The sequence below is a fragment of the Prionailurus bengalensis genome, chromosome A1 (assembly GCF_016509475.1).
Source record: "Prionailurus bengalensis isolate Pbe53 chromosome A1, Fcat_Pben_1.1_paternal_pri, whole genome shotgun sequence".
Classification (NCBI taxonomy): domain Eukaryota; kingdom Metazoa; phylum Chordata; class Mammalia; order Carnivora; family Felidae; genus Prionailurus; species Prionailurus bengalensis.
In genome coordinates, this window is record NC_057343.1 from 71,547,896 (window position 1) to 71,573,151 (window position 25,256).

Below are 25,256 nucleotides of genomic sequence, written 5' to 3' on the forward strand. Positions count from 1 at the left end.
CTCCATCGTCTGCACTGTGATGCTGCTGAAAATTCTGCAGGACTTGCAAGCCATCGAAGTCAAACTTGAGAGGAGGCATGACTGAGCATTTCTTGAACTTGCAGACATTTCAAGACATGCCAATCCACATATTTTTAGCCTCCCTGTCCTTTCCTTTCTTTCACTCCAGTGACGGGACTGAACAGCAAGAACGATACTCTCCTAAAAGAATAGCTCCCTGGAGAACGAAGGAACTGAGCAGCTACCATATGAAGAACTGTGTCCTAGCCCCGTAGTGCCCTAGGCCTTTGCTGTCCCCTCCTCACCAAAGGCTGCCAGAGCAAAACAGAGGCAGGAGGCAGGTTTCCAGCCCAAGCTCAGGCAGCTCCTTCCACCTGGGTGGGTTTGGGAGCCCCTTACACTCACTGACCTGTATTCCTGCCAGGTGTCCCGGACAGAGTTCCTAAGTAAAGGGCAGCCCCACAATGGCTGAGAGCAAAGGCCAAAGCCAGGCTTCTGGTGTCACAAGGAGACCAGAGCCAGTGGGAGAAGGTGGGCCCCAGGGTGGAATTAGTGACAGAGGCCAAAGCTTCTGGTATCTAATCGAGAACAAGATAAGAAAAAGGAAGAAGGTCCCATTGTCCCCACTCTAGGAGGTTGAGGGGAGTGGGAGATTGGGGGGGGGGTCCTTTCAGGAAGCTCCTCAAAAAGATAGGGGGAGTTAGAAAAAGTGTTGCAAAACAAAAACAAAACAAAAAAAAATCCAAAAACCTAGAGCAGGGCCAAAGAGAAAAGCTGGGAGGGACGATTAGTGGGGGGCTGCAAAGTGGGGGCAGGGGCTGGGAGACCAGCAGCTGGGCTGGTGGCTGGCCACAGCCCAGAAACCTTGACTCAAAGGACTCACTTGAGTTTAGTCCTCCCCCAGGACTGTGGAAGGGGGAAAAAGGAAGGGAGAAACAAGTCAAAAGTCTATGGAGGAAGGAGCTTTCTGTTGTAAAGGACTACCTCTTGGGTCTGTCCCCAATTTTCTGGGTTTTGTTCCTGGTTTAAAAGAAGTTTTATGTCACCCATGAGAGTCTGCATTTTTGTGGGATTCAAATATTCCTTAATTAGGTGTTGTCTCTTTACAGAAAGAAAAGACGCCTTTTATTTCATTTTACTTTGCCATTTTAATTTACTCCCTTTCGTGTTTAATAACTAGGTAGGGAAATGTTAAACAGCTGCTGTAAAATATTACAAACTCTGCTCCCTGGGAATGCTGAGAAGGAACTTTCTAGAGCTATCTCCCTCCCAAAGAAGAGCCCCATGGGAGGGGGCCCACAAATCCCAGCTTTGTAGTAAAGGTGGAAGGAGGGGAGATGTGCTGTTTCCCTCCAAGCCACTGTGGTCCCCTAGCACCCTGTCAACCTTCACTCCAGAATCTTCTTGGGTAGAGGTCTGAATGCAGAGGGAGTTTGAGGGAAGCTGAGAAACACACACCCAACCTGTTTGTTGCTCTCCTTAGGCACCAACTTCTGAGCCAGGCTGAGACTACCTTAACTACAACTAGGGAATCTGCCCTGTGAAGCTCTGGAAAATCAAGAAAGACCAAAAAAATCACAACAGAAAAGCAGAAGTGGCCAGGAAAATGTTTCTTTATGGCCTTGGTCTACTGGATACTGGCTCTCTTATTCCGTCTGAAGTTTGAGGGAAAGGACAGACAAGGGATGGAGCTATAGTTTTTTCTACAGCTAAAAAGTAAGGGGGGCACACTCCCCATCTAGATCGGGCCGACCCTCCAGCCAAAGGTCAGTACTTGTCTGCACATTGCAGATGCTTCCCAAGGGATCTGGAACACAAATTCGCAGGGCAGTGCAGGGCACCAGTCTCCGTCTACTGAGCTGTGTATGATGCTTATACGCTCATTTTGCTGGTAAAAGAGCCTGTCATAAAATGTAATACTGACTATAAAACAAATCAGCGCTTTGAAATGACTGGCTTCAGATGTTTTCATAAATCCCTAATGGCTCAGGCACTGCCTGCTATTGATAATATTAATGTGTTAATAGTTCCTCTGAAGCAGCAGCGCTGGGTAGGGCTGGACACACACACACACACACACACACACACACACACACACGGGAATACCAGGGAATTGGAAAACAATGCTTTGGCTCTCCCTTGAATTCCGGCTGCACTTGGTTGACCTCAGAAAGCTAGATCCAAGGGAGAAATCTGATATTTAAATTATTGGCTGGAACTCCCCTTTAAAGTGTTTTACGTTGGTTCATAAAAAGGTATATTATATAGGTATATGAACATATAAAAGCATGCAAGCATAGCTGTGCTCCCAGCAGCATTATTCACAGTAGCCAAGAGGCGAAACCAACCCACATGTCCACTGACAGAGGAACAGATAAACAAGATGTCATATGTGCACTCCCTGGAATATCACTCGGCCATAAAAAGGAACAGAGATCCTGACACCTGCTACAACACGGATAAAGCTTGAGGACATTATGTCAGTGAAATAAGCCAGCTACAGACCAACAAATACTGTAGGGTTCCACTTGCATGAGGCACGTAGAGCAGTTAGATTTCACAGAGACAGAAAGTAGAAGAGAGGCTATCGGCAGCTAGAGGAAGGGGGGGAAAGAGGAGTTAATGTTTTATGGGTATACAGTCTGTTGAGGAAGATGACAAAATTCTGGAGATGGATGGTGATGGGTACACAACACTGTGAATGTACTTAATGCCACAGAATGGTATACTTAAAAATGGCTCACATGGGGGCTCCTGGGTGGCTCTGTCAGTTGAGTGTCCAACTTTTATTTTACAAGAATTTTTTAAATGGGAGCAGAAAAGCATGTGAATAATGGATGATGTCCCCAGAACTTGGAGCTCCCAACACTACCCACCCGAGGCTGAACCAGCCATGCTGGGCTTTCTCTGCCCTTAAGAGAATGGAAAGTTTGGGGGCAGCCATCTGGCTCAGTCAATGGGGCTTATGACTCTTGATCTCTGGTTGTGAGTCTGAGCCACGTTGGGTGTGTAGAGATTACTTAAAAATACAATCTTTAAAGAAAAAGAAAATGGGAAGTTTTGTGTCTGCACTTCCCCAGACACCCAAGCAGCCCAGAGAAGCCTACCCATGAAAATCCCATTCCAACCTCAAAAGGGAACTTAAGGAACCAAGAATGACATTTTTCATGATGCAATTTCTCCACTCCTTCCTGGCCAGCATCATGCAAGTCGGAGGAACCTCAGAAAATCAACGTTCCAATCTCCCTGGCCACAGACACAAGTTTTTTTGAGGCGCATTTCTGTGGCTGGACCTGCCCCCCACCCCCCTGCCAGCCCTCTGATTCATGGGATGGAAACAAAGGATCTAGAGAGTCAGAGTTACAAATAACAGAGGGAGTGGGGGGCGAGGGGGTGAGGGGTGGCTCTGGCTAGCTCACAATGTTTTTCCTGGACTCGCCTCTGTCTTTTGGGGTTCCTCTTTCCTGAGAACCACTTGCCTAGAATCTGTGATTTTGCCTCACACTGGTCCAAGAAAGAGAACCTGGGAACCACCAAAGCTGTTGCATCTGAAGGCAGAAAGAGGTGGCCCAGTCAGAGGCCAGCGCCTACCCAGAAGCTTCTCTCAGTAACACAACAGACATTGGATGCATGCCACAGGTTTTGCTAATGCTTGTTCTTTGGGGTCAGTTTATTTAAGAAATGGCCAGAGCATGGGACACCTGGTTCACTCAGTTGGTAGGGCATGTGACTCTTGATCTCAGGGCTACGAATTCGAGCCTAGAGTTGGGTGTAGAGATTACTTAAAAATAAAATCTTTTAAAAAAAAGTGGCCAGAGCCTTCAAACCCCTGCCCTCTTCCCCTGCAAGGAGATAAACATTGGCATAATCTTTCCCATTCCAAGTCTCCCTGGGCCCTCCCCTCAATTTCCATTACACTTCATTACCCCAAGCCAGGCAGCCATGAGCTCCTGAGTCCCCTCACACAGACTTTGGCCCAGCTTTGCACCTACAACATGTCAGTGCCCATTCTTCTTCCTGCAGGTGGGGAAGATGAAACCCATAGCCAGTATGAGAAACCTATTCGGATCCCTCCACAGAGAAAAGGACAGAAGAGAACATGGTGCCTATTAACATGATGCCTAGTAGTTTTCAGGCTGATAGGCCCAGTGGCAAAGACTCCAGGCAAAAGAGGGGAGCCAGCCAGGAGGATCCGACACAGCCTGTAAGGGGAGCCCCACTGGAAGAAGGTGGGGAGCACAGCACAAGGCTCACACTGCTGAGGTAAGGCCTTAGGTGGGATGGCCCCAGGGTGCAGCCCAATAAAGGCAGTCAGAACAGAGCCTGAGATGTGAGCCAGTTAATGGGTTAAAAGCTGTTAGGCTGTTAAGACTTGGAGCAGGGAGAGAGATGCATAATCTGAATATCACTAAGAAAATTTTGCAGCCAGCATCCAGATTTTCTAAATCAACCACTTCACCAAATTCCCTGCCAGCTCATAAAATGCCTGTCTCCCTTTCCTTCCTTTTTCCAAATGATGCTATTTTATTAAATAGTGTTTAACCACCTGGGTGGTTCAGTTGGTTGAGTCCAACTTCAGCTCAGGTCATGATCTTGCAGTTCCTGGGTTCGAGCCCTGCATCAAGCTCTCTGCTGTCAGCATGGAGCCTGTTTCAGATCCTCTGCCCCTTCCTTGCTCTCGGGCTTTCTCTCTCTGTCTCTCAAAATAAATAAATAAATTTTAAAAAATAATAAAATAGGGGTGCCTGGGTGGTTCAGTTGGTTAAGCATTCAACTTTAGCTCGGGTCATGGTCTCATGGCTCATGGGTTCAAGCCCCGCATTGGGCTTTGTGCTGACAGCTCAGAGCCTGGAGACTGCTTTGGATTCTGTGTCTCCCTCTCTCTCTGCCCCTCCCCCGCTCACTCACTCTTTCTCTCTCAAAAATAAACACTAAAAAAATAATAATAATAAAACAAAAACAGTGTTGGAGGTTGGGGGGAGAAGTAGAGAACTGAGGGGAGAATTACATTTTAATTTTATTTTAAATGCAGTTTTGTTTCCTTCAAGGCTGTCCTAAATTTGGTTAGGACCAGAATGTATAGGCCCTCATAATTTGCCAAGTTGGATTTAAATGTGCTATAATAGTGTGTGTGTGTGTGTGTGTGTGTGTGTGCGCGCGCGTGCGCATGTGTGTGTGTGTAGACTTATTCGATCAAATATACATTTAATATGCACAGGTATTCATTATATCACAGCAGAAACATGTTGACTCTGTGTTTACAGTCTTTGGAGATATATTTTTAAAAATCGTATTTTTGCTTTGTGTATACACATTTGCTGTTGCTTATAATTCTTCTGGAAGCCTGACCGGTTTAACTACTTCAGCTTGGACTCACTTGAGGGGCAGAGAGAGTATGCAAAGCTGCAGAGTGCTTTCATATTTAAAAGGGGCTTCTCCAGGATTGCAGACCTGTGGGTTGATGGTCTTTCTCTGGATCCATTTCCTGTTTTTCAGGCTGACCCAAGTTCTCAGACCACCCGGGCTGGGTCGGCTGCAGCTGGGGGTCTCAATGGGATCTCTGCAATTCAAGGGGGCCTATTCCAAAACAGGATCTGAGCTGCAAACTGCCTTTCTCATCCCTGTAATTAGGGGGCACCGGGATGCATAGGACCCTGGGGTAGAGGGCCTAGTGACCAGTGAGTCAACTTTACAAAAAGGAGGCTGGAAAAAGGAACAGAATGAGTTTAGGATGGTGAGACCCTAGGACATAAGGAAGGAGGAAAATAGGGTAATGAGGAAGCTGGAGGCTTAAGACACCCTCCTGGGAAACCAAAGAACGAGTTGTCACTGGTTTTTGGTCAACAGACTGGAGGCCTCAGGAGAGCCCAGGTCTGGGTCTCTAGAAGCTAAGCTGCCACCCCCCAGGAGCACAACCACAACCAGCTGAATCCAGAGGCCTTGGGCCACTCCCCCAGGACAGACCCTGTCACCAAGCAGCCACCCACTGACGCACTCTTGGGGCCCACTAGAGCATAAACACTCCAAACACTGATTTAATCTGTTTGGAAACCACAGGTCAGAAGATACCAACAAGGCAAGAACCACGTTTAACACATTCAAGACTTCCAAACATTTAACTGAATCAAACATGCCTGGCCACAAAAACCAGTGGAGAAATTTAAGACCCTTGTCAAAAACACAGATACACAGGGCCCACCTCAAGGACCCCCAGGGACCACTCGCTTCTGGAAGCCCACGCGTGGTGTGTATCTCGTGGGCCTATTCCTAACCTCGTAGTTGTTCCCACTCGCCCGCTCCTAGGAGATCCGGATCCTCAGTGACCCTTCCTCTCCCCCTGCCCTCCCCGGCCTCGCCATTTCCTGAGCTGGGATCTCCCACAGAAGTCCAGCGTTTCCTGTGTTGCAGGGACTTCTCCAACTTGGAGCGGAAATCAGGTCCGGGCCAGGGACACAGGGGCCCGTCGCCCCGGTTTCTGGCCCGAGCCCCGAGACTCCTATGGTCCGCACAGTATTTGGCCGGTGCCGCGGCGTGTGGGGAAAGATGGTTACACCCGAAAGGAATCTCGACTCCTCGCGGAGCCACTGCTCGCGTCTCTCCGCACGCTCAGGTTCTGGCTCGGCTTTCAGCAACTCCCCCTCCTCTCTAACCACTCGCTCGTAATTCGTGGGCCGCCGCGGAGCTGCGCCTGGGGCTACAGTCCCCAAATTAAAGCGCTTTTGCAGCCTGGACTCCCAGCGAGCTGCCTTCGCGCGCCACGCCGGCACATCCTGCCCGCGCTCGCCTCCCCGCCCCGCGTCCCGGCAGCTGAGATGGATGTGATTTCACGCACATCCTGCGCACACACACGTGCGCACACACGCAGTCGCCCTCAGCGCCGCCCGCACACACGTACGAGCCTGGACGCTTTCCTTTTGTGCTCGCTTTGCAGGACGTGCTTCTCTGCCCCTGGCTTCCGCTTTTCGCGCCTCGTCTCCTCCGCCTCGCCCCGGCGAGTCCCCCGGGCCTGGCTCACTCGTCCCGGCCCCTGTACCCCCGTGGGGTCCCTCTCCCGCTCCGCCCGGGAGGAGAGCGGCCGCGGAATCTCCAAGCGCGCCCAGCGACGGCCGGGGTCTGCGGGCAGCTGGGGCCGCAGGGCTGGCCTCGGGCCTGCGCCCTGTTTGTTTTCCCTTCGCCCCCTGAATGCTAGATTAAGATGTAAAGATTACCCGCGCCGAATAATGCCGGGAGTCAACACTCGAGCAAACAAAAGTGCTTGCACAACTCCGCCAACCCCGCTGGGACCCGGGCCTCGGGCTGGGGGAGAGAACGCGCTCCTCGCTGCTAATTACAAATAAATGATGATGTGCTCACTAAGTAATTGATTTAATGAAGTTCCTATGAAACTATTAAACCCGGGTGGAGGTCAGGCTGGAGGCGCCCCAGAGCGCCCATTGTGGGCTGTTTAACTCCACCAGGCTCCTCGCAAAGACATCGGGGCTAATAGGTGAAGTCACAGCTGTTCGCACTGACTTCTCGGAGCGCCCGGCCGGCCGCGGGCACCCTCGCGCCCTCCTCCTGTCGCGCCCTCGTGCCCCGCCGCCCGCGCCCCGCGCCGGCCAGCTTACCCACGCCACTCCCAGCCCCGCCGCCAGCTCCCGAGGGCCTCTCCAAAGGGATCCCGCGTCTCGTTAAGAGCGGGAAGTTGAGCGCTGAACTTGTGCGCACCGCCAGCAGTCGGCGGCGTCCACCGCCGCCCACCCCTCCCTCCTCACCCCACCCCCGCCACTTGGTGCAGGAACTGCAGCCAGTGTGCCACGCAGGGTGCTCGCGCGCTCTTGGCAAGGTGCCTGGAGCCCGAGCGTGTGCCCAGTGCACTGGCTAAGGCAGGGGCGGAGGGGGTTGAGTTGTACATAAGTGTGTGTGTGGGGGGGGTGTTTGTGGTGTGTGTGCGTGTGTGTGAGCGCGTGCCGTACGTTTCCGGCCAAAAGGCCACGTTTTTACATGCCTTACCCTGGCCTGCGGTCTGTTCAGGCAAAAAAGTAATAAAGAAGGGGACCGAAGAACAAGGTGCAAAAAAGATCACCCAGGGGGACAGTGGGCATGGGAACCCTAGTCTTAGGTTTTGCAGACCTGCTGTGGGAGGAGGGAGTTGTACTGGCACAGCCCTCTCATTATCCCCACCTCCCACTTCTGCCAGCTCCCTGACCCGGCCAGGCGGTTCCGCCCCAGAGCGACACCTTCAGCTCCCAGTGGGGCGGATCCTGTAGGCCGCAGGCCCGGACGCCCTGGCTGACAGATCCGACCTACCTCCCTCCCCACCGTGCACAGAGCCCAGCCCCTGCAAGAAGGTGGTTACTGCTTCTCCTGCGGGATGGCTCTTGATGGGAAATGTAACCGCCTCTTATCCTGGAGGCTGGGGGACCCCTGAGGGGACACAGCCTCTAGATGGAGAAGCAATCATTGCAAACGGATCTGAAGTTACGGATGCTTAACCCCTGCACTGGGCAGCAAGGGCAGGAGAGAGCGTTTGAGTGCATCTCCTCCTACCCTCCGGGAACTTTGTAATGAAAGAGAAGGCCCAAGTCCTTCTGGAACTCCACACCGGCAGACAGGGCCTCCCTTGGGGGTTCTGGCTGCAGAAGTCAATGGCCCAGGGTACCCTGCACCCCTATACCCTGCCAAGTCTTGTCTCTCCTTGTCAAGAACTAAGAGTTAACAAAGTTTCTTAAAGTACTCATTTCATCTATGCCAGTTTAATGTTAGTAATTTCCAGCTGCTGAAATCAACTTCCATTTGATTTTCAACCAAACGCTTGGAGTTGAGGAGGAGGGGATATTTTGCATGCTGTTGGCGCCCTTAAACAGAACTCCACTCTGTCTGGGTCTTAGGTCTTCCAATACCTGGAGGGAAAATTGACAAAAATCTTCCCTGAGTCTTGCTTGAGCCCTCAGTTTCACCGTCTGTAAAATTGGATCAGAGATCCTTGGCAAAACTCCTTTGGGCTTTGTGATCTTGGAAGGGGACCTTCAGGGGAAGGAGGAAGTCAGTAAAGACGCCGGTTTGCACCAGGCTTTTGTCTTTCTTTGTACAAGCTAGCCCCTTTGTAAAATAACGCCTCACCAGACTGCCTAATGGATTTTTGCAGGGCTGGGGTTCTAATTTTCCCCACTCACAAGCAGATGAACGAGAATGAGTGTTCCATCCCAGCGAGTCCCGCGTGGCCCTTGTTTGCTAAACAGCACCTCTCCCAAATGTGCCCAAAGTGGTGCACGCCGCCGGCGCACTCTCCTCCCTGGCCGAGGGCAGATGTTCCCATTTTGTTCCCGCCTCTCCTCCCCTCACCCAGCTCCTCGTATTCCTTTAACGCCTGCTGAGGACTGCATCCCTGCTGCCCTTAATGTAGGATGGGCCCTTCTCTTCAGCCTCCAAATGAGAAGTGACATTTGCACTCGGCTCAGCCAACGCGTGAGCACACCGCGGGGACACAGGCCCATTGAGCGAGTGAGGCCGAGGGGCCGGCGGGCTCGGCGGCGTCCGAAGCTGCCTTAATTAATACCATCTTAAATAGTGCAGCAGCCACCGAAGACAAAGTTGAAGAAAGACTTTAAGGCTGAGTGCCCCTCGACAAGCTCTTTTTCCCCATGTCATTCAATATTTAATGCGCCCGCTTCTAATGCTACTACTGGTGTTCCTTTCTCAGCAAGGACATTATTTTTTCACGGTGCCCATAGCCAGGGAAAGCCCTTTAGGCAAAGAAAATCAAAATGTTTGTTGTTTTGGATGACTTATAACTCTTGTTTAACACAAGCACTTTCAGCAAAGTATAACAGGCGCAGCGTCCAAAGCAAACAACACAATCCTTGTGACAGAGTCGGACACAAAAAGCACATTGTCTTGCGGACTACCCCTTTTCTCTGGAGCTAGATGGGGGCCTGTCTCCGAGTGAACACCACGATGCCATTTCACTTTTGAACTATTGTTTTTGAGTTATGCCATGTGGTCAAAAGGAGCGAGAAGGGGGTTGTTTCCAGGCTCATAAGACAAACGAGTTGCCTTTTCATTGAAATCCCCCCGCGATCCTTGAAAACGGAGTTTAAATGTCACCTCCGCCTTTCTAATGGGCACAGGGCTGGAGGCGACCCTTCAAAGCGCCTGGGTGATAAACGACCCTTATTAAATATAGCCGGGACCGCTGGGAAAGTCCCGCGCCCGGCCAGCACGTGGAAGAGCGCCCCTCGCTGGAGGGCCCCGGAGAGGCCGGGCCTCCCCAGCAGCCGACCGAGGCCTTGGCGGCCGGCCGCGGCCCGGCCCGGCCTCGGGGGTCGGGGTGGGGAGCCCGGGTGAGGGGGGCCAGTTGTAATACAACTTCTTATCTGCCGCCCCCAACACGCCCGTGCGCCCCCATCCCCAGAGTCTCGGCGTGAAAGCTTGGTGCATTTCCCCCTGACTTCTTTTTGTCCGTTGCCGAGTGGCGTCTGCAAGTCTGAGCTGCAAAGTTACTGATTTGCAGGCTGCATGTTAAGGCAGCCCATGTAAGTAATTTCTCCGGGCACCCCAGCAAAGGAGAACAAATCGCTGACAAAGGCGAGCGCTTTCGATTCAGCGGCGTCGTTAAGGCAACCCCGAAGTATTCCTCCTATAATAAGTTCCACTTCAAAGGGTTTCTCATTCAGCGGTGACTGCTTCGCACTTTTATTAAGTCCGGGCTTTTTCACTCGGAGGAATCATCTGTTTGGTTATTTTTCATCGTGTTTATTTTTCACCATTCACACAGTACTTGTATTAAATAAACAAAGAACAATCGCTCTGCAAATAAAAGTACTTAGGTGGGGAGAGAAGGAAGAGGCACTGGAGCTCCGGGCGCCCCTGGCCCAGTCCCCTCCTCCAACTGCACCCACCCCACCCCCACCCGGCTTTCTCTCCTCCTCTCCTCGGTCCCCCTCTCTCCTTTCTGGAGAGCTAGGAGGTTGCATGGGAGATCGTAACAACAAGTGGGTGGAAAGACATACGTTATTATAGGTCGCGCATGTCATATTCTATGGGTAACACTATATGTAATACATATAGTTCCGATGAGGTGTAAATTGAGTGTGCTAAGTTGGCATGAAAGTACAGGTCACTGCAACTGTATCTTAATAGAGTGTCTCGAATCACTGTGGACCCTCTGCCAGCGACTCCCCTGGCCCAGCCCATTGCCATAGCAATCCTGACGCTTGGTGTGGGTGTACCATAAAAGCAGTAGTTTGAATTTCAAAGAACATGCCTTTGAACTTCTCCCTGCCTGATTAGGCACTTGTGCCCGCGTGTGAATGTGTGTGCCCCGGACTGTTTGGGCGTGGACGTGGCAGGGGGGGTGGGGTGAATTTCTGTGAGTTTTTTATCACATAGGGAAAGTGTGCTGGCAACCCCAGGGCGGTTTGTCTGTGGGTCTCCTTAGCCATCCCTCCAGCCCTGGAATGGTGGGTTCCCCTGGCCATGTGTCTATTTTGGTAGATGATGGGGAGTGTGATCTGACAGGCTGAAAGTATTAGTTAAGTGTCTGGATTCAGCTTTCCTTTCCTCTAACTTAGATGATCGCTTGAGAAACCAGATTATCTCCCCCTCCAAAGCCCCAGTCCTTTTTTCCAACCAAAGTGGGATAAAAAATACTTCTGGTGGGACCATCTCTCATTCCATTTCATAGAGAAAGAGATGATAGATAGATAGATAGATAAGATGGTAGGTAGGTAGGTATGAATGGTAGGTAGGTAGGTAGAATGAACTACTATGGTCTCAAAAAACTTCCACAAAATGCAAGATGTAAATGACAAGAGGGCAATACTAGCATGTCTACAGAGAGTTGGGCCTCGCTTTCAAGGACTTTGGGCCTCCTCCTTTCCTGTCCCCAGTGCTGTCCCTCTTGTGTGGCCATCTCCAACTCCTTAAAAGAATAGAATTCTCACCCTCGAGCTATTTCTCAGTGCTTTAGATTTTTGGAGCATTCTCTTTAGCAAAGAAAATCCTGAATGGGAAAAGATATACATAAAATACAAATAACCATGTGTTTGAAGATTCTCCTAGCCTGGAAAACAAAGGTAGATGATTTAAAATGTTTGCGAGGGCCACAAGGGCCACATTTTGCCTAGGAGAGATGAAGTCTTTGATGATAGCCAACTTAGTGTCAATAAGTGGCTTTCTTTGAGACATATTCAGATGGGAACGTCTTGCTTGCCAATTGCCATAGAAATCTTAACACACCATGAAGATTGTCCAAGCGCCAAGCCTTCCGTTCTGGACTAAATTACTTTGAAGTGGCGCAGGACGAGCAGTGGTCAATTTTAACTCTATAGACTGGACAGAGCTCTGGGAGCGGAGATTGTGCGTTTTAAAGCAGAAAATAAGAAGGGGAAACTTGTTTTATACACTCTATACAAGGTTCTGCTCATTGTCAGATATCTTTTATCTTTTATATTTCCCATGAATGATTCATGTCTTGGTGGCTTTGTGTCCTCCCTTTCACCAGAAACTTCATTAGAGAGCTATAAGTTTTCCCATTGATTGGGGCCCTTCGCTGAGTGTTTTTCTCCTTCGTGTGCTGGTTATTGTCATCTGACTTGAAACAAGTCTTTGCTTCGTGTTTCACCTTTAGTACATTTAACAAACCTGACTTTTCAAAACCACTGTAAGCTTATGGAGAACTGCTTATTGACGTTACTACCAAGAATAATAATAATAAAACTACTTGCCTTTTATCAGTTTTGTATCAGCTAACATAAAAACAAGCAAATGTTCAGCCCTGTTCAAATGGATGGCCAATCACATTAGTTTAAGCCACTTGAACATTTTGTTGCCATGATTCTAATTTCTAACAACCTGCCTTAAAATGCTGAGCTAGGTTACATAGATCAGCTCAACTTGTAAATAAACCACAAACTGGATGCTACCCGTCCCCTCCCCCCTCACCCCCCCATTACCTGATGTGAGCAGTTTTTAATGTCCTATTCATTCAGCGTGTAGTTAACTCAGTACCCATCTCAGACCCTGATTTTACCCTTCTTTGTGCCTGGATGCCTCTCACTGCCCCTCCACCTTTTCCTCATACTTTTTACCCTTTTACTTTAGAGGGTAGGCACCAAAGAAATGCTAAAACTCACTTTTCAGATTTTCACTGATTAGGATCTCTAAGGACATTATTAACAAATGAGTGCAGTAACCCCTAAGATTTATGTTAGTGTTACATGCAACTTACAGGGCTTAGTCTTCATAAATATTGTATTTTCTAGATTAGATGGTAAGTTAAACCAAGCTGTAAAAATATTTTATTGCTAGGGAGAGGCTAAGAAATAAAGAGCTCAAGAAGACCCAATGTTCACCAGTCAGCAACCTGTTCTATTTGTAAAAGAATGGCAGAAATATGCCATTAGGCAAAACATGAGCAATACATAGGAAGAATACCTTTATTAAATTTTTTACTTCATAATCATTCTTGCTTTCTTTCTATTGGAGGTACACATTTTAAGTTCTTATTTTAGGTGTATCAGGAACCAATAAATCTGTGGCAGAGTAAACCTATGCATGGCAAAATACATAAAATACATATTCCTTTGTTTCAGAATAAATAAACCTGTAGCATAATAAAGAATAGTGCAAACTACCATTGAAAAGGTTGTATAAATAAAACAACTCATTATAAATCAGGAATATTTTGTTCTAATAAGTTTACGATACATAAATTATCCCCCCGAAGTTCATACCTTATTTTGTCTATTTGAAAGAGCTTTGAAAGTGAATAATACGAAAATCAAATAAACTTTTAAAATGTAGAATTATTTTATATTCAAGTTTTATGGTCTTTTTCTTTATAAAGGAGGGTCTGCATGTTTCATAATCACTGTAACAATCTGAAGACAACATTGAAAGGCTTTCAAAGTGACAGCACCATGCACTGTACTAGTAATAGAATATATCTATAAACTATATATAATCTCGTCAACACAATGCAAAAAAAACATGCAGGAAGAGTCCTGGTTTTCACATTACGTTGTTCATTCAAGTAAGCTTAAAAATATATTCCCCCATTTTCTTTCCTTTTTTTTTTTTTAAATAAACCGTGGATCATAAACGACAATCTTTCACCAAAATGTATAATATAATTCTTTGGTGTGCTTTGAACTCTTCCAGGAAAACAAAGGATGATGTCTGAAAATAAATTAATTCAACTGTACAAATAATAGTGTTCACATACAAGTTATTAACAATGACAAGACTACATCAACCACTCACAGCACACAAAACAAATTTCTACAAACCCTGGGGAGGGGGTGTCTTCAGGGTCTCTGAGGATAAATTAGTGCTCTTTAGTATATTTGTATGATGTTTATGATGGACTATATTTTGCACAAGATGTGTTGCATGAAGTGAAAATAAATTGACTAAGAGTTATTGTCCTAGGTCCTTGACCTTTTTTATCCTAGCTTGACAGCTCTGGCAAAGGTCACACATTCATCAGTGTTTGGTGGTAACTAGAAACCTTTTAAAAATTTTAATATGTATAGCCACTCCCTCCCCTCTTTTCATGTAAATCATACACTTCGCACACTGTCGTTTTCAAATGGGATAGACTTCAGTGTGCTTAGTGCTCAGGTGGGAAAAAATGCATGAAAATGCAGTTGCGGGCATTGAAAAATAAAGACTTTTTAAAAGGCTGATACAACAGTATAAAAGAGGGGTTGGCCTGTCTTAAAAACAACAGCTTTCCCAAAAAAGTAGGCATGTTGCCAACATCACACCTCCTTAGACTTGCCTGTTAATTTTGGCATCCCAAAAAACTTCTCTAAAACTTATCTTTTTATGACACAAGGAGTTTGGACACAGTAAAAAGGCAGCATCTGCGATTTCAGATTAAAAAAAAAAACCGTAGAGAAAAAAGAAAGCACTTGAATTTCTTCTATTTTATAAAATATCACAGCTTCACAGTTGACTGTTGCAGCAGCGTGTTCTTGTCCCCACTTTTGCGGGAACAATCACAGTAGCACAATACGCGGAGACGTAATAAGGTTGCTGCATCTTTTTTCTTTTTAAATCCTACAAGCAGGGTACTGAAGAGATAATCCCGTATAAAAATACTGTGTTAAGATGAGAGCAGTAATAAAAGAGTGGAAAGTTAAAATCACAACTATTAGAACTCAAAGGATTTTTTTACAAATATTTTTGGACACAGGTACAGTCTAAGATCTGTTGGCAATGCAGCAAGTGTGTGGTTTACAATCAAGAGGCCTTTTCAGAAATAGGGCCCAAGGAGGAGGCAAAGAGGCTCCAGAGAAGCCCTCGTTATGGTGTTAAAGGCAATCTCGAGGCACTCCAGGAAATGCAGAGGGCCTTGGTGCTGTGTTGAGTTCGGACTTAATGCTTTTTCTTGCTCATTTCCAAATATACATATATTGAGTCAGCAGTGTGTATCTCCATTAACCCTTGGTACATTTTGCTCCTAGCCCTGTTCCCCTGTAACCTACAAGTCCAGCTTGGTTGGGTTTTGTTTGTTTGTTTGTTTGTTTGCTTGTTTTCTAAGGGAAAAAAAAAGCGCCCAAATATCTTAATTAAATTAATTAAATGTACAAACACCATAGGGTTTCATACTGAATAAATAGGGCTAATTAGACCCGGTGGCAAGTCTGAGTCAAGGGTTTGTCTCAGGCTCGGCATTGTCTCAGGTTAGGATATGGTCCAAGGACTCCCACTTATTACTTATTATTATTACTAGTAAATTCTAATGTATCGTCCGCGGGACTTCAGAGTTCCCATACATCTCTTCGTCTTCAGACTCGGAAGTGGTTCCGTTGCTGGAAGGTGTGTGAAGGTGGCTGGGGGCTCCACTGGCCTGGCAAACATACCACTCATTGAGGTTGGTCACCTGAGGAGACAGAGTGCTAGAACGACTCCTGGTTGGGTCCAGCACAGGGGACAAGGGGGCACCCACTGGAGTCCCCACTGAGGAGTAACCAAGGGCTCCTGGAGAAGGTGGTGGGGACTTGCAGTGAATCTTCATGTGCTTCCTCAGAGAGCTGGGGTGAGTGTAGGACTTGTCACAGCCTCGGATCTTGCAGTAGTAAGGCTTGTCGCTCGTGTGGACATGGGAATGTTTCTTCCGATCGCTGCTGTTGGCAAATTTCCTGTCACAGCCATCAAATTCACATTTGAAAGGCTTTTCCCCTGCAACAAAACAGAGGGCAGGTCAACAATTGCTTTTCAGAGACCCCTCACCTGAGAGAGAGAAATCTTGGAACAGAAATGAGGATGCATTTTCCCATTCTCTTGAAGACCAACCCCAGCCTGGTTTCTATTCCTAATTCCTACGTTCCAGAAGGCAACAGGGAAGGGACACTGGGCCTGTGAGTGGCTAGATGTCAGTCCCTGCAGTACCAGAGGGTTCAGGGAGACGATGGCTAGAGCATGATCCAGGATGTAACACCAAAATCCAACAAGGACCCAGATACCCGTGTCCTCACTGCCCTCAAGGTCTGTACCTGCAAGGATACAAGCAGATCCCCTGTCAATATAAATGCTAATAAAATGATTCTCCCAAAGCCACAGCTTGGGGGAAGGATATAAAAAAAAGAGAAAAGTAAGCACATTACACTAAATTAAAAGTGAAGTGGGGGAGGTGCCATGCAATTATAATAACGGCATTTTGTTTCAGAGCGTCCCCAGGATTCCACCGATGGGAAAGGAAATAAGGCAAAACCCCGTTCTCTTTAGAAACAAAGGCACCTGTGAAACACACAGTCCCATCACTAGATTTCATATAAGCCTGGATGGGCAGAGGCGAGGCTGTTGGCCTCTTCTTTCTCCCAGCTTTCCTCACAACTTGCAGGGCAATTAGGAACCTTTGGAACAGAACCTCGGAAACGTGAATAAAGACCACAAGCTGCAACCAGAACTTAGCTTGTACCTGATGCCCCACTGAAACGTATTCTGACAGCCTTCTACCCCACTTAATAGTCAGAAAAGGGACTGTTTACCACAGTCGTTGGCCCATCGTCCCTTTCTTTAAGCTGCTCTAACCACCCCAGGAACACAATGCCTTTAAACACAAGGCCCCTAGTTCAGGGAGTGGACATGTTAATAACACAACTAGAAATTCAGCCACAACACCTCGGTATTAAAAAGCAAAAAAGGAAGACAGCAGGTAGCAGTAGGAATTTTCCTTCTCACCTAAGTATCTATGAACTTGATGTATTTGAGTCATAATTGAACCAGTTATATCATACATACTATTGTTTAATAATATCTCCCTCATATTTAAATGATTTTTAAAAATTAAGTTGAGTTTCTCTACTGAATTTCAGCACCTACTCTGGTGGCTCACTAGGTATGGCTTCTTCCTTGGTTTAGGATATGTTTCTCAAAAAGCAACTATTTAAGACAGTTTAGTGTACATAAATTTTTGTGGTGAATTTTCATATACAACTATTTCAGTGTAGTTTTTTTTTTTTCTTTTTCTTTTTAATCTCACCAATGACAAAGGCTTGGATGCCAGAGTGTGTTAACACATCTGAAAGTATTCAGATGCCTGGACTATAACTTCCCCTACCTCTAAATACTGTTTAAAAATGAAATTAAGTATTATTCAAATACACTTCCTACACTGATCTATAGAGGGGAAACACAACATAACGCAACAACAAAAAAGTTAATCACTTTTCATAAAAATATCAGTTATCTATCCTGATCTGAGTTTTACTTTTAAGTTGGAGATAATTCTAATTTAATATAGCATTATTTAAAAATTTATAATGGGCCTTCCTTCCGTAGGGAGGCTTGAGTGGTTTTATTCACCCTATGCAAATGTGCAGTGTCGTTTGGAGTTGTTCCTGTCCTCGCTAAGGATCCCGGATTGTGAAGAATACAGTAGCTCTAAGCACTGCTGGTCCCACCACTAACCACGATGAAGAGAAACAATTACGCCCAGAGAAGGGAGATATGGAATGGGGTGGGGGGTGGGGGGAGTAGAAAAGTAGGGATTAAGGTAATATTAAGGACGAAAATAGAAGGAAAAAATAAGTAAAGGTGAAAGAATTGCTTGTTTTATTCAGGGGGCCTAGGCGGGGAACAGTGAGCAAATTCCACCTAACTGGAAAGGGTGAGAAACCCCAGTGTTTACATTTCAGATTCCGACAGAGGAGTCTATCAGAATCTAACTACTTGCAGAATCTGAGAGAGTAAAGGAGGCTACGTGAGCTGCTCTCTGTTCTACCAGTTCCCTCTCCCAGAGAACTCGAGTCTGGCCCAAAGGAAGGTTATAAACCGAATGGGGGTGGGGATGGGAGGAACGTGGGTCAGGAAATGGGCCTTCGGGAGTGGCCGGGGGATTATTCCCTTTGATCAATCTGTTCCGGGATTCCGAATAACCCCCAAAAGGGAGAGCGCCTTGGTAGGGAGGGGGTTCCGGAATGGTCCCTGACCGCACCCAATCTCGACTGCTAAGCGGCCTAAGGACCGCCAAAACCCCCTGGGCATCGGTTTGAGCACTAACGTGAGGCGCCGGTACCCCTCCCTGAGGGCCTCGGCGAGAACCACTCCGCCACCCGCAGCCGGGCAGGAAACGCAACCCTGAGCACGCCGTGAAACCAGAAAACACTACTGCCCAGGGGCCCGCAGCGCTCGGGATCTCCGCCCCCGCCGTGCGCGCGCGCGCACGCCCCTCTCCCCCTGGACTGCCGTCGGAGGGAGCCGCGACCCGTGGCAGCTTCCGCGCCAGCAAGTTCTAGTTCCTTGCTCCACGGGGGAAGAAACTGTCCTCAGGTCCGGCGGCGGAGAAGGAAAGGTCCACTCTCTCTCCGAGGCCTGCAAAGGCGGGAAAGGCCCAAGGCCGCAGGTTCTGCTTTCAGGGTGCCCATAGGGGACGGGGTTGGGGGCGGCTTCACCTCCCGCGCCCCGCGAGCCCCCTTTACGGTTCCAGGCCCCTGTCCTGGCGGCAAGTGCCAGGCACAGGGGCAAACAGCTGGCTAAGCGGGCCAGGGAGTTTTTCCGAGAGCCTCGTGGGAAGTTTCCTTTTGGAAAATTCCTTAGGGTGGACCATCTCGATTAGAAAAGCAGGGGGCTGGCCAACGGAGTTCCCGGAAAGATGTGCTCCCAGCCCAGCATCGGTGCACAGGAGGCCTATCAGGTGATGGCCGGGAGGAGCCAGGCCCCGGGCCCAGCCCCAGGCCACCCTGACCCGGCTTGCACGCAGAACCCCGTGATGCCCCGGGCTCCGGCTGTTGGCCAGGCGTTGGGCCCACGCGCGGCGGCTGCCTCCTTGCCGCCCAGCGCCGATAAATCAGCCAAGTAATTACTAAATGTAAACTCCAGTTACTTAAGTGTCCTCCGAGGGGTAATATTGTCTATCCCTATAAATCCCGACTGCTCGCGCTCATCAGCGCTTCCGCCCAACGCGCTAGTACGTTCGATGGAGGCACACGACCCACAGGAAACACCCCACCGCCCCACGCCGCAGCCGCCTTTGGGATGGGAGGGGTCCCCACAGCGCTGGGGGCTTCCCCCAAGTTCTTACGGGGGGGGCAGGTACCAAGGACCGCAGGAGACTGCAGCTCACCCTGCCCTTCTCCAAATAGAATCCTCTTTGAAAGGGCAAAGCCAAGTTCTCTAGCACCTTGCAGGGTATGTGTGATAAAATGTGTGTGACAGCTGTATGATACTGTATGGGTATGTATGAAGGTGTGTAAATGGGGAAGTGTGCGTATGTGAGGGTGTATGGGGAAGATAAGCGTGTCAGGGCATATAGGTGTTCCAGCTACCAGGAAGTGGGGGGGGGGGGTAGTATGTGAAATACGGGTGTGTGAAGTTGTGTGCTGTGTGCACGTGAAGATGTATGTGTGGGAAACGTGAGTGTGTGTGTGTGGGGGGGGTCTTCAGGGCCCCAAAGGCGCATTTCTATGGCATTTTGCACCACGCCCCGGAGGGACAGGACCCCTCCCCTCCTGGAAGGGCCACATTGAGCTGGGCCTGGTCGCCTCAATATCGGAGTAAATCCCACGTGCCCCCTCGCACGCCCGCGCTTCGGAGCACGGTGCGGGCTCTGCCACCAGGTGGGGAGGGAAGAGCCACCAGGGCGGCTCCAGCTCCGGCCCCCCTTCCCCATCGCCCTCCCCAAGTTCCCGGGGCCGGGCGAATGGGGGCTGCCGACCGTCCTGGGCTCCTTCCTGCTCCGACTGCTGCTGCTTCTGTTCCGGGGCGGCGGCGGCGGCGGCGTCTGGAGCGCGTTGCCGGTCCCGGCGGAGGGGCTGCGAGCGCGCTGGAGACTCCACCGTGTGGGAACCCAGCGCGGGGCCTGTGTGTGCTATCGAATTACTTATTCATAGAAAAAAAGGGGGGGAGAGAAAAAAAAGAAGTCACATGTCCGGGTTATACGTATGCGAAGAGAAGCAGCAGAAGGAGGGAAAAATTAAGGCGAGCAGGAGGAGGAAGAGAAGCAGCGGCGGAAGCGGCGGCGGCGCGGGAGGCGGCGGCGGCGGCGCGGCCGGGGACAGACACCCACCTGTATGAGTGCGCTTGTGGATCTTGAGGTTTTCCGAGCGCGCGAAGACCTTGCCGCAGCCCGGGAACGGGCAGGGAAAGGGCTTCTCGCCCGTGTGCACGCGGATGTGGTTGATGAGCTTGTATTTGGCCTTGAAGGGCTTGCCCTCGCGCGGACAGTCCTCCCAGAAGCAGACGTGGTTGCTTTGCTCTGGGCCGCCCACGTGCTCCACCGTGACGTGGTTCACCAGCTCGTGCATGGTGCCGAAAGTTTTGGAGCAGGGCTTGGCGCCGCCGGCCGGGGGCGGTGGCGGTGGCGGCCCGGCCAGCTCCTCGGGGTCGATCCACTTGCAGATGAGCTCCTGCTTGATTGGCTGCCGCATGTAGCGCAGGAAGGCCCCGGCCGCCCCTGGGAGGTGGGGGTGGTGCTGGTGCGGGTGCTGCGCGGGCGCCGGCGGCGGCGGCGGCGGCGGCGGCGCCGGGGGCGGCGCGTGGTGCTGCAGGTGGGGCCCCGGTCCGGCTGCCGCGGCAGCAGCAGCCGCCGCCAGGTTCAGGTTTAAGTTCACGGCTCCGTAGCCGTGCAGGGCGGCGGCTGCAGCGGCCGCCACCGCCCCGTAGTGCGCATCCCCGGAGCGCGGCGCGAAGGGCGGCTCGGTACGTCCGTACAGCTCAGCCGCCGCGGCTGCCGCGGCCGCCGCCAGCCCCAAGCGCATCTGGCCGTTGAGCGGGTGCGGGTGGCCGCCGGGGGCTCCCGGAGCGTCGTGCAGCGCGGGGAAGAGCGCCGGGCCCCCGCCGCCGCTACCGTCCGGGCCCGCGTAGGTGCCGCTGGCGGAGATGAACATGCCAGCCGAGTGAGGAGGCGGGGCCGAGTGCTGGGGGGAGCCTGTGCCAGACCGCTGCTCCCCTCCAAGAGGGACCCCGTGCATGGCCGCCGCGGGGGCCGTGGCGGAAAGGTCCCTCCGGAGGACGAAGTCCCTGCTGTGGCCTTTGCCGCTGCTGCCGCCGCCGCCACTGTCGGTGGCGGTGTAGCCCGAGAGGGCAGGAGGAGGGGGAGGGGGAGGAGGAGGGGGTGAAGGGGAGGGAGGAAGAGGAGGGGCTGGGGGCGGGGGCGCGGAGGGCTGCGCGCGGCCGCTGCCCCCGCCACCGAGGTAGGTGCTGGCGCCGGGGTGCGCGACCGAGGCTGCAGCGCGGGCGGCGGCCGCCGGCGCCTCGGGATGTGCCGGGAGCGCCTTTGAGGGAGGGCTGAGGCCGAGCGCGCTCGCCTGGGCCATGTGCTCGGGTCCGAGCGGAGTGATGGCCACGCCGGGGTCAGAGCTCAGGTCCCGAGGGCGGAGGTGCGTGGCTGTGGCGCGGAGTTGGGAGTGGGCGGGCGGGCTGGCCAACGCCGGGAAGCCTGTCATATTCTGAAGCGGCCTGGCCTGAGCCGTTGCCAAATCCGCTAATCTCAGCGCTGGCGGGTTCCTCTTGCTCAAAGGGGGCTCCATCAGAACTACACAATCAGACCCATAGACCCTCACTGGGGGGACTTTTTTTTCCCTCTGCCCACCTTCAAAAACATGTATATATTAGGCTCTCTTTAACTTCTTTGTCCTGGCCTCCTAACTCTGCGTATTCCTGTTCCCACTCTGTCCTCCAGCGATTGGCAGAGAGAACACATTTGAGCTGCACAGTGGGACCGAGATTTTGGAAATGGCATGGGTGGGATTGGAGGGAACATCGTGATTGACAGCAGCCACGACTGCCGGATTGGCTCCCATTCAGGCCCTCGGCCCAGCGGGGATCCGCCCCCGTGCTCGCAGCATCCTTCGCTTTCGCTTCGCGCCCCCTCCTCCCCTGGAGCCCTACGTCCCCGCCTTCCAGGGGATGCCCAAGTTGCACTTGCAGAAAGTTTGTGCCGGGCCTGCGCGCGCAGCGCCCAGCGTTCCCATGACGCGCCTTTCGGAGAGCGTGCGCCGGCACGCGGCCGCAGGGCGCGGGGTGGGTAAGGGCTGAGGACCACCCCCACCACCCCACCCCGGGACAAAGGGGGTTGGGGGATAGCCCCCAACTTCAAAAACCTCCGCCTCACCGCACGCAGCGACTCCCCCAGCAGCATCCAAACACTTTCTACCTCCTCCGTTGGAAGAGCCCTGGGCTGCTCTCCGGAAGAGGAAGGTGAACCGTGTGCCGGTCGTCATACTTGTAGAGGTGATGCTAGAAACTTCTTATTTGGGAAGGACATCCAGTCTGCCGGGCGCTCAAGTAGAGCGCAGAATGAGGGAAGATATTAAAGTCTTATTGGTTGCAAAACAACTTAAGTGATTTGGCTCCGCAAGACACCAGGTGAAGTCAAAATAAATCTTTCCCGAAAAGGAACCGTTTACCTCGACTTCTTAGTTCATGCAGTCCTTTTCAACGTGGTTCAAAGGAGTTGGCTTGAAGTGTAATCTCACTGATCGTCAGTTCTAGATCTGCCAGTTCCAATTAGATGTACGGGGGTGGGGGTGAGGCAACACCCGGCAGCGATTCTAACTTTTGCCTTTCTGAGATACAGTGGCAGGGCAGGCCAAACAGCAGCTCTCCAGAGGGAAGCGGCTAAATAAACAACATCCTTCACGCAGAATTCCTCTTTTCAGCCCAGAGAGTACTCCTTATGTGCGCCTCAGTTTCTTTGAAAGGGCCATAAATTAAAACTGATCCAATAAAATGAGTATTTTAAAATCAAGCAATACCTTTGCTATGTATTTACTATTAGAATAATCTCTTACCCTGTCATTGTTTTCTAATATATTGATCTAGGAGGCGAGATGTCTTATTTGAAAACTGTAAACTGGCCTTGGGGTGGGGAGGGAGCGAGTCCCATCCTTTTCAAGGGATTTGTTATCAAATCACTTGACAAAAAGAGATAGGTTCCTGCATCATTTTGGGGGGGAGTAGAGAAATGTGGCATCCCCAAATCTCAGGGTTATTGCTGCCCAAAAGTGTCACTTCAGCTCTTAAAAAGAAAGCATCTTAAGATTTTGTGATGTTCCAAGATGTTCAAAAATTAAAGTCAGGGTTTTTAATTTTTATTTTGTTGCCTTGCATAAAATTATTCAAAAAAAGTGTTATTGACTAAAATGTGAATTTTTTTCTTGGGGGGAGGTACAAAAAACAAGTTACCAGCTTGATTCATTTGCAGTCCAAGTAAAAATAGACTGCATAAAGACATCATCTTAATGGTCCCGAGAGATGGTCCCGGGAAGTTGTAAGAAATATTTTCAAAAGAACTGATTCGATGGCCCCATTTACATCGGTGTGAGCAATGTTTAACAGGCAACCTCACTGTAAGCCTTGGGAATGTCATTCCTCTTAGAAAACTGACAAGCAAACAAAGAAAACACTACAATCAAATTTCAAATAGTTTTTTTTTCTTTCGGCTTCAATGAAGTTCAAATACGGGGAAATAAGAAAGGCATGAATGCAAACACAATGAAAAAAATTAATAAACAACAGCGACAAAAATCCGCATCTGCGTTTGGAGAGGATGAGTCCTTTCACAATTTTCCTTTCAAAGACTCAAAACGTCTCAAGCCAACCAGGCAAAAGTGGAGAAAGGACTGCCATCTCCGTGGATGGGTAATGGGGAAAGCATCATATCTGGAATTGTCACTACTGTCTTCCCCCATTCTCAGGACATTTCAAATGAGTTTCCTTTATTTGAATTTCTTGGCAATGAGCATCACTACTTCCATAATGGCAGCATTGCATTCAGTCCTGCAGGTTATAAGTAAAAACAAACCAAAAAATGAACGAATAAAGAAAGAAGAAAATAAGCACAACCTACCTTTTAATATGGACTATTGAGCATTTTTATTGTGCAATAAAATGAGTACCTCCACCCCCTTCAAAATAGCTTTTCCTCAAAATTATAACTGCTTTGTTTTATTGAATTGCTGAAATTTAATGGTTTAATGGGTGAAGGCATGAAGGAAAGGCTGTAAAAATGTGAATAATGGTGCAGCAGAGCCGTGCGGAATCTGGAACCCGCCTCCTTGTACAACTCTTGTTAAACACAGCATGATATGTATCTGTCATCGATTTAATATGTCTTAATTCAAATATAGCTCCCTGATCAATTTCTTTTTATGGAAGCCTTAAAAAAGAAAAGACTTTCTTAGGAAATAATAGAGATTTGGATGATGATTAGAAAGAAAGATATTTAAGTACGCTTAATGAATATTTGCAAATTTATGGCCAAACCCAGACTCTAAAAAGATAATTGACTCAGGTAAATCGACTTGAGATGCTAATTCTTAAAAGAAAGAACTGGGAGCAAAATTTCAATCAACACCAATAAGGCGCCAATAAACTGCCTGCCAATTAAACCTGAGAATAGGCCTAGCTAGATGGTCACCAGGAAGGCTCACAGTGGATTTCCCGGATTGCCTTTCTTTATAAAAGAGCTTTTTATTTTGTAGACGCGCTTTTTGTTATTGTGATGACCCGCCTGACCCCAGGTGCGCTGTTTCTTTTTCAAGCCGTTTGGGAGCCAAATCAACCCCCCTTAAACCTCCCGAGTTTCTAAGGACCCAATAACTGTGTAACACTTCCTAAATAAACACCAGCAATTTCTAGGGCGCTGAAGAAAATAATAATAATGGTGTTGTTGTGTTTTGTTTTAAACAGGGGGGTATAGAAGTCGTTATGCCAGTTTCCGTCGGTGGATTCAGCCCCATATTTCTGCGGTGGTGATGGTTGTCAGGGCCGACTCTAAAACTCATGCCCTTGTCTGAGCTTTTGCAGTGGAGATGCTTGTATGG

The 25,256-nt window shown here is 49.6% G+C and overlaps 1 protein-coding gene across 1 annotated transcript; it reads right to left on the reverse strand.

The window, feature by feature from the left end:
- Nucleotides 1–13,404: 13,404 nt before the first annotated feature.
- Nucleotides 13,405–22,078, reverse strand: ZIC5 (Zic family member 5). Its single transcript, XM_043582372.1, has 2 exons — nt 20,498–22,078; nt 13,405–16,170 (listed from the first exon to the last, which is right to left on the reverse strand). The coding sequence occupies exons 1-2, from the start codon at nt 21,957–21,959 to the stop codon at nt 15,728–15,730; spliced, it is 1,905 nt and encodes a 634-aa protein (XP_043438307.1). The 5' UTR covers nt 21,960–22,078; the 3' UTR covers nt 13,405–15,727.
- Nucleotides 22,079–25,256: the final 3,178 nt, after the last annotated feature.